General features: G+C 31.9%; 1 protein-coding gene across 1 annotated transcript; it reads right to left on the minus strand.

Annotated features, from left to right (window-relative positions):
• Window positions 1–9,777: 9,777 nt before the first annotated feature.
• LOC111628165 lies at window positions 9,778–10,284 on the minus strand. Its single transcript, XM_023371907.1, has one exon. It carries the CDS (start codon window positions 10,282–10,284, stop codon window positions 9,778–9,780), a length of 507 nt encoding a protein of 168 aa, XP_023227675.1.
• Between the last annotated feature and the right edge of the window lie 46 nt (window positions 10,285–10,330).

Raw genomic sequence — 10,330 nt, forward strand, 5'->3', positions numbered from 1 at the left:
AATTTTATAAAAATAAAATATAAAAATAAAAAAATTTTCTAACAATTTATAATTTTTAAACTTTTATTATTACGTCTTATAATTATTTTATTAATATTAGAACAAAAACATTTTTAAAAAAGGGAAATATTAAAATTTATTTTAAATTTTATCATTAACAAGAGTGATTTTTAAATCAGTTTAACGTTATGACAATAGGAAGAATATTGGAAAGAAAATTCAATGGGAAAATATAATTGATATAGTTGATAAAAATAAAGAATTATAGTGTAAATTACTTAATTTCAATTAGATATAATAATATATAAAATTACAGATAGGGCAATATGCATTGAAGATGGAATCAAACTCTGTAATTTCCTAAAATCAGAACCAAACAAATAAATTAAAATGTGTTTACTATTTAAATTTATACAATCATTTTATTCTTAAAATGACTGTTAAAAAGCAGTAAAAATAAATTTAATAATTATATTAAACATTTTTTTTTAGAATATGAAAAATGGAAACCCACGGACTTAAGTTTGGAAATTCGAAATAGGTCTATATTTCATTGGTCTATATTGATTTTTTTTTTTAAATTTGAAAAGTTCGAAAAAAGAATTACAATTCTAAAATAGAATTTTTCATGGAAAAGGTAATACAAATGTTTTTTATTTCTGTTTTAATTATAAATTACACGGCTAATCGAGGTATATTGTACTTTCGAAGACCGATTAAAACTGATTTTGAACAGTTGCATGATGATATTTGGAGATTCGGTGAAACAAATGACATGCAGCTATATCAAATCAATTTTAAAATACAATCGAACTTTCAATAACGGCCACCATTTTTTTCAGAAACTTCTTCCCTTGAAGAAAATTGCAGACAAAATAACGTCCACAGAACGGCCCCTCCGAAACATAAAAAATGACGGTCCCTCCGAACAGCCGTCATTTTTTTAATGTATTCCGTCAGTGGTTATTCAGAGTTTTGGCTAAACAGTAAGGTCTCGTTTTATTAAATGGTTAAATTGACAACCCTTGTTCATAAAGTGAATCGCTGGTAAATCGAGGCAAAATTGTAATACAGTACAATATAGCCTATTTAAATGAAATTAGTTCCTTCAGTATGAAAATTGACTACTAAAAGTTAATTCAATTTTGATAAATAATCATGGTTATTATATACTTAAAGAGTTCTAGCCTGTTCCAGCTACATTTTTTTCTATATCTAACGTTTTCGGCTAACTTAGTAGCCATTTTGCAGGATCTAACATTCATGTATCTTAACAGAATTCTTTTGAATTTAAATTTTCAAAATTTAATTTTGACATTCTTAGAAGCAGTAAACGTTAGAAAAATAAAAGTGTTGCTGGAACAGGCTAAAACTCTTTAAATTTACACTTTACTCCAGTTTAAGAAGCTCGTTATTTTATACTTATTTTACACAAATAATATTTATGAATAAAACAAGACAAAAAGTTATAAATTAAACATTAAAAGCGTATTTGAAAACAGTGGCATAATAAAGAATCCTAAATTAGATGGGCCTGGCTGAGGGTCATTTACATCGATAGGCTTCAAAGTTTTTCTGGCTAAAAAAACTGCAATAAGAATGTCTATTGGGTCTTTTTCCTTCTCCTCTCCATGATGTTTTAATATGGTTTGAGAACATTTGTTACAGCTCTTTGAATGAAAGAGTTGTATTCCCACTTAGAATCATTATCCCAGTCAGGTCATCCACAGGTAATTCGTGTCGGTGTAAAGCTTCAAATATCTTCGTGGCGAGTACCCTGGATGGTACGTTTTTATCCTCTTCACTGTTCTTTTTTTTAGCAAGTTGTGCTGCCAATTTTTCTTATAAAAGTGGAATTCTGACATCATCAATGTCAAAATTTCCGATGTCAACATTTTTGCCATTCCATGCATACATATCTGAGCCAGTTTTAGTTATAGTTCCATAATTTCTCTAAAAATAGAGACTGCTACACGACTGTCCGACATTCACAGGACAGTCGCGCAGGAGGTTAAGGAGACTTGGAAGAAAGTACGATAATTTTCAATTATACTACGTTATAAAATTTAAATAATAATAACAGGCTTAAGAGGAGTAATTTTGTTGAATTATGAGAAGTTTCTTTATTTTCCAAAAAGAATAATTTAAGTTTAAATTTAAAGTATTATGAGTGGTACCATCTATTATAAAAATTATTTTTAAATTAAATAACGTTCAGATTTTATTAAGTATTTTTATAATAATTATTATAAAAAGGCAAAACACTGACTTTTGAGTGTTTGGCTGAGTTTTTTTTTAATTGTAAATTGATAACGAATAGAACTTTTATTGTCTTAACCCACTCCAGATATGACACGATTTCCTTTATCTCCTCACACCGTTGACTTTTAACCATCAAAATTTAATATCACCAATGCCTCATATATAGAAATAATTCTGCTAAGTTTTAAAATTTTTTGGTTCTTCCAGTCCTAATATATAATGCGAAATTGATGACAACACACAATTTTATAGTTTTTTTTTTAATATAATGTATATTTTTGGGGTGGCTTATGGAGTATCAAAACGTCAATAAATGCAAAAAAAAAAAGACGAAAAAAGGAAAGAAACACATAATAATATGAAGTACCAGAGTAATATTAATTAACACAAAATTCAGAAACACTCCAGGGGAGACGATCTCATTCAAAAAGATATATAAAATCATACTGAGAGAGTAATATCAATAAGAAGTTGGTTTTATTTTTATGGTTAATTTATTTAAACTAATTCACTTCAATCTAATTAAGAGTGAAATTGGAATAATTGTTTTGACTCGAATAGTTTGCCACAGGAAACAATTTTCCGTTTTGCTTTTTGGGATGATTAACTTGAACCTGAGTTGTAGTTAAAAATATAAATATATTTTGGAATTATTGTTATGGAACCATGCATTAATTATGTGTACAATTTTTGAGCCACTTTTGACACTCTTGCCTGTTTTTAAACTCTTTCTGCGCTGTGGGCACTAAGATAGCTTCCTTTAGCAGGTTCACTTTAGGTTCGGCTAGGCTCTCAATAGGACAGCCGGGTGTGTAGTGATGGGGTCTGACCACTTGAAAAATTCCTGAGGATTTTTTGATGCGTTCGAATTCGATCCTAGTACCCAGAGCAGCAGGCTGTCACCTTGACGCTCGACCATCTGACCGACAAGTATCTCTTTCCTTCCCTGTTATGTTATTTGCCTCACTATCTACAATAATTAAACTGCAAAATACACACAGAATAAAAACAAACATTTTAAACAGGGCTGTGGAGTCGGTAGATTTTTACGCGACTCCACAGCCCTGTCCGACTTTTTTTTACCATCCGACTCCGACTCCGACTCCGACCAGGGGCGGACATGTTACCGAAAGAGACCAGGAAATTCTGATGTCATCACGTGACCTCAGAATAAAAGATTCAATAAATAGATTTCTAATAAAGGTAGAACGTAGAAACTTTTTATTCCAAAGCTATAAGACGCCTCTAAGTAATATATAAATATGTATTCGATAATTTTTACTTTTCCGGCTGTTATATATAACAGAGAAAAAGTGTAGCGCTCGGTCAAAAAATGACCCCTCCCAAATTTTTACATTTTTGGACTCGGGACACCTCGAAATTTCGAGATATACAAAAGATTCGAAGTTTTTTCTATATGTGTGGATGTTAGACTGTGTGTGTGGGGCTTGATTTTGTTCGCCTTGTTTGAAGCCTAATAATTTTTGTGGTCAGAGTGGTCAGAATCGGAGTCAGATGGTTTAACACAAGAATTGGTTATTAAGCGTCAAAGTATTGATAGTTGAACAAAATCGTGTCACCATATGCATTCTAGCATCTTAGGCGAGAGCATCTTAACGGGTTTTACTGTACTATTATAAAATGACAAAAAAGCTTACTTTGAGGGTAGAGAGGAATTTTATTTTATTATTATTATTTTTTTAATTTTGAACGCTAATAACGAGTAAAATATTCATTAAGAGATATGATACATGACCACTTTTATGTCTTCACCCTGTCGACCTTTAATTAAGAACCAAAATTTAATAGTATTAATGCCCCTTATACGCAAACTACAGTGCAACATTTCGTTTCTTAAACTTTACCCATTCTGAGATATTTTAATATCTCAGAACAGAAAATAAAGAAATTAAACAAATTAGACGCCAACACACACACTTGTGCGAATTTTTCCCCGTTTATTGACTTTTTCGAGGGGTTCGGGAAGTTTCCAAACGTGTAGATTTGCAAAAGAAACTTGGAGGGTCAAATTTGACACGATTCCAATACTTTTCCATTTTATATACATAAGAAGTTGGGAAGTAAAAAGGAGTCGGAGTCGGAGGATTTTTTGACGACTCCGACTCCGGTTAAACACCAAAATTCCACGACTCCGACTCCGACTCCGACTCCACAGCCCTGATTTTAAAACTCGATTTTCTGAACTCCTGTGCCTCCGAAACGAAAATTTTTGGTTTTTTGTATATTTCTACACGTGGGAGATTGGACTTCTGCTGTATACTGAAACACTTCTAATATCGTAAAACTAAAGACATGCTTAATATCTTCATTAGTGTGAAATCAAATTAATATACAAAATCTTTTACAAATTCATAACTTTTTTAACAATGTTATTCTGTATTCACAAATAATCTTCAATTTTAAATATTCGTGTACTTATTTATAAAACTATCATTTATAAATTAATATTTTTGTGGTATACAATTCTAACAACATTAACATGATTATGCAAATTGACTAGTAAAGTAATAAACAATGAAACGAGTTTTGGATAACTGTCTCAATAGCTATTTCACTCCTATAACTTAGGATAATGCAAATAAAAACGGCAAATAATGTGAGTAAATAAATTTAACTATAAATATGAATTATTATGCTATCACACAACTTTTAAAATGTTTTAGAAGGTTGATGCTTAATTTTATTCTTTCAAAAATAATTAAGCCCTGAAGAGAAACCAGAAAACCTAAGCAGTCTGAGCCTTTAAATATTTAGTCCAATAAAGTTTAATTTTTACATAATTTGGATATGAATTAGAGTCCTGGAAGTTCAAAATTTACTCTTTCTTATATTAAGTATGGTTTGGTTACATATAGGTGATCTGCTGAGAGAGAGATGCTTTTTGGAAGGACTTTTATGGGAAACTGACCCCTATTTAGGTGTTAGAAACATGAAGAAAACCTGAAAATTCCATGTGGCCAGCCATCCTGTTGGTGAGGTGTGAACCCACAACCATCAATGTTTAGTAGTTTTATTCACTTGACCACTGGTGGGTGACTATTAACTATGGAGAGTAGTGATTACTACAAGTATTTTTAATATTTTACATAAAAATTTATTTCAAGAAATGTATGTTTAAAGAATACACAGTATGAAGGTATAGGTTTATATTATATATAATCTGTAAAATGTTTTATACTACCAATAATAGAAATACAATATATATGATGTAGGCTTGACCTTTATTAATGGGCTTTTGGATTCAGGGTATATCCAGGGGTGTGGAGAATGTGTATGCACTCCCTAAAATTTTAAATATAGAAGAGTTTTCCATCTTAGAACTACAGTACAAGTATATCCATATTGACATGAAGCGCACCTCCTAAATGAAATTCCTGGATCTGCCCCTAGGATGACATATTTGTCAGAATATAGTTTGTTAAAGAAGTACACTTTCAGTGTCCTGTTTTTATGTTTGTCAGTGAAAGAAGGGTGTTTGTGTTTTTCTTTATACGCATTTTGTTGTATATGATATGATGCAGTTTCTTACTGCAGCCGTCTTGTATTCTCAGTTCTCTATCTTAAAGAAATTTACAAGTAGAAACTATATAATGGAACAGTTATTTAATACTTAACAGCATGAATAATCTATGAAATAAAATAATTATTTCTAAAAAGTAAATTCTCAAATTTTGGATTATTCAGTGATAGCCATAAACAGGAACTATCTGCCATAAAATATCTGCATTGGTTACATTTAATGTTGCTATGTTTATATGTTACAGTATTTTCAATCACATAAGAAAGTGTAAATTAGCATTAAAATTCCTATAGTTGCTTAAATTGAAAATTAATTTTAATCAATGGGCATATGTTACAAAAAGTTAATTAGAAAACTGCATAGTTAGAAGCACTCATTTAGAAGCAAAAATGTAATGTGAAAAATTGTTTTTATCCAAAAAAATTAGAAGTAACTATTATACTGACAATTAACTTTTTTCTATAGATATAGAAAACTTGATATAAAAGTTTTAAAATGGAATCTGGAATTGCAAAACTGTCTTTATTAGCACAGTATGATGATATATGCAGATACACATCTGTGCTGACAGAAGGTTTTGAATTAGGTAAGTGTTTTTAAAGTATCAAAGATAAAACTATTTATTACATGAAATTTATGTAAAGATTAATTTATATTTTTAGACTTCATAAAACTCCTTAAAAAATGTGAAATTTATGAGAATAACAAGAAAAAAGCCGAGAAAGAAACTTTAAAATTGCAAAAGCAGTTATCTAAAAGTAAAGCGAAAATTTCAGATTTGGAAATAACACTTAAAGACATAAGGTATGTGGGTATAAACAACTTTTTAGTGATGCACTTAGAAGTATGGTACTCCTAGGCCTATGTTTCCCAAACTATTACAGTCGACCCCCCTATAAGATATAGATACGTTCCAATTTATTAGGAATCCGATTTCTTACAAGTCATTCCAATCACAGCCCGACACGTGTCAAGTTTACGGATTACGGCTGATTGAAAGGTTTTCTTCCATAAAATTAATCGATTCTACACTAATCCGACTCAACATTTCCAAAATACGTATATTTTTTCGTAGTTTTATAGGAATCGTAATTATAGGGACCGTAATTATAGGGGGTCGACTGTAGTTCCATTTTTGCTCTAAATGATTCTATTTTTATAATTTTAATTCTTCAATAGTTGTATTTTTACAGGTTTTTAAATATCAGAATCATGAAAGACAAATTTATTGTCAACGATACTAATACAGTAAAACATAATTTTTGTTATATAGATTTAATCAAATATTTTATACAGGTTGAATCAAACTGAAATGACACTAAAATTGTAATGCAAGTGATGAAGTTATTAATACAATACAAATCACAAATAATAACACAATATGTATCTTGCATATATCAATATTTTTTTGAGTAACAGATAATTTCTTTGCATTGCTGGCATGTGTTTCAGCCACAGTGGACCAGAACAAAAAGAGCAAAGATCACTGCTATTGAAGAGCTGTCATTAGCACTATCATACTGTTCAAAATATATTGATAAGTTAATATTACTCAATTGATACATCTTATTTTGTCTCTACTGAAGCATTTAATTTGCAATAAGAAATGTTTTTACATAAAATTATTTATCATTATTTTATTATTATTATTTTGAAATTTTGCTTTTCCAAACTTTTGCACTCCTAGGCCCAAGCCTAGTGGGCTTAATGTAAAATGTACCNTATCAATACAATTGTGAGAATTCGAACAGAGTTATAGAATTGATTAATAGAACTTTAATCCAAAGTATTCATCGCTCGTAAATTATTATAGATCAATAAATAAATAAATTTCCTTCCAAAATAATTCCCTTCCAAATAATAATTTGGTTAAAGTAATAACATAGACTAATAACATGTACCGGTACATTACTTTCACATATTTTTCACATCAACAGACGACACATTTTGTTACTTTTATGTCAAAAAGAGAAATTGAACTTCCCTTTACAAGAGCTTATCTCTAATTTTGACAAATATCTGGAGTCTAATTCATTAGTACGTCCCGTCAGCTGATACAAACCCCAAATTTCTATTGGAAGAAACTTACGCATAAAAAGGGCGATTTCCCATCATTCGGGGAGTTTTTGGCCGTGGACGAGTTGACCCTTTCCTTTGTGCTCTATACCTAAGACATCTTCCGCCGCTCCACCTCCTCTACTGCCGAACTTCGCCTCACTTTGCCAAGAAAAAAGACAAATACGACGACGGGCCGATATTATTTCCACTTGACGCACCGAAACCACCTTTTGTCAATCGAGGTAGAATGTTTTGTTGATGTAAACTCTCTCTCGCTTCCAGATAGGGACTTTAGAACATCCTTATGAAAGATCACATATTTGTATTTTATTTTAATTTATTTAATTTGTTTACATTAAATTTTGTTTTTATTGCGTTAAAATGGTCTCGTTCTTGATCTCAAATATCAGCCAAAGTCTTATCGCGAATCCACGAGTCCTCCCCCTCGGACTAAAGTATAAAATTATTATTTCGCGTGCCTAAAGCATTAATTAGGCTCGTGTCAAGAAAAATCTACAGGAAGATCACAAGAACTTCTTGTTCCCAAATAAAATATTACTAAAATCCCGATCCAGTGACATTGTGAGGTCCCAGATGAGGTCCGAAATCGCGTAAATCGCGGAATTCTTATGTTTAAATTATAACAATAGACTATAAATATTAGAGAGAGAAAAAAATCCCTTAATCAAAACAACGCAGCACAAAATGTAAACGACGAGTCCCGGATGACTCCAACACGTGTTAAACGAACTGTCAGTTATCAAAATGAAAAGTTATAACTCAGACACAAGTGCTCAAAAACAGGTAGAACTTTGACTCAAGCGCTCACAAATAATCAATCTAGGAAAGAAACAATTTCGGAAAAGGGGGAAAGATTTAAGAGATATAAATCATCGCATATGATCGTTAAAGTACCCAGATGACAGAAATCATAAGTAACGGGGCTAAATTATGAGCGCGAGTCTTGCGATTTTGTCAACAATCTCCAAGCGCAATCGACAAAAAAGGCGTCGAATAAACACCTGGAATCGGACCTTTCTCTTTGACCCGAGTCGGTCTCGGTTTTCGCCCGAAACAAAAGAGAGACCAATCGGAAAGCGAGGAAGGGAACGAGAGACCAATCGGAAATACGAATAGTGGGAGAAAAACTATAAAAATCAGAAATTCAAGGCCGAAAGGAGAGTCTCCTCTGTATTCTTCAAAAAGTCGTGATCTGTATTGTGTTGTGTCGCCGCCAACAATTTAGAACTCCGCAGCACCCTCTCACCGATCATCCACTTCGCCCAGCGATCTCATCTCGTCCGCCCCGGGGCTATGACCGACGCCGAAGTTCTCGCCTCTCCGAATGACTATAGAGAAGGACTGTCAATTGTCGATGTAAGCATAAATTTACCAAATAAACGGCTTTCTTTTGTAAAACACTTGTCATAATTTGCCTCCTCCGCCGCATCCCACATGCAACCTTCCCTTAGGTTCATCCTGACGCGGGATTAACTGATCCCACCTAAAAGACGGCAACCTTACACAGGTACCGAGGAGTGGATTTTCAAGTCCCCTATCTCCACCGGGTCGGCTACCTTACAATATTGTGGGCAGATCTTTCGGATAAGACGCCAAATACGGGTAAGAAATAACCCTGTCTTAATCCCGGATTCCCACACAATTGAATTAAATAAATAATAATGATGAAAATAATAATTTTTATTTATAATTTTTGAACTTATATCTTTAATAATATATTTTAATTGAAATTATTGAACAAGAATGTTTATCAATAAAAATTAAGAAATTATATCTCAATATTAATCATGGTTTAAATTAATGCTTTTAGTAATTTAAGATAGTGATTTAATGCATAAAAATGCGGAAATTAAAAAATAATTAATTTATAGAAAATAAAAATAAAAATGTTGTTGTTAAGTTCCATCAAGTCGTCGTCGACTCCTGGTGACTTCATGGACAAGTCTTCTCCATCTTGATCTTTCCCTTGTTGTCTCTAGTAGCTCCTCCAGCCTCATTTCTGTGACTTTCTCGATTTCTTCTATCCATCTTATCCGTTGCCTTCCCCTCTTCCTTCTATCTTCCACTTTTCCCAGCATAATAGTCTTCTGTAGGGAAACTTCTTTACGCATCACATGTCCAAAGTAGGTCAATTTTTGTTTTAAGATTCTTGACTCTAAGGAGAAGCTTGGCTTAATTTTTTCTAAAATTGAGATATTTGTTTTCTTTTCTGTCCATGGAACTCTAAGTAATCTTCTCCATACCCATAATTCGAATGCATCTATCATTTTTCTTTCCTTTTTCCTTAGAGTCCAGCTTTCACAGCCATATAATGTTACAGGGAAAACCATTGCTTCTACAATTCTTTTCTTAGTATGAATGGAAATGTCTTTATCTTTCATTATCTTGGTGAGATTTGCCATGGCTGTTCTGCCAAGATTAATTCTCCTCCTGATTTCTCCTTCACAA

The sequence above is a fragment of the Centruroides sculpturatus genome, unplaced genomic scaffold, assembly GCF_000671375.1.
Source record: "Centruroides sculpturatus isolate CEXI.00-Female unplaced genomic scaffold, Cexi_2.0 scaffold447, whole genome shotgun sequence".
Taxonomy (NCBI): Eukaryota; Metazoa; Arthropoda; class Arachnida; order Scorpiones; family Buthidae; genus Centruroides; species Centruroides sculpturatus.

Coding starts and splice junctions, on each gene's coding strand:
- LOC111628165 (XM_023371907.1), bottom strand. CDS start 10,284: ATGGCAAATCTCACCAAGATAATGAAAGATAAAGACATTTCCATTCAT.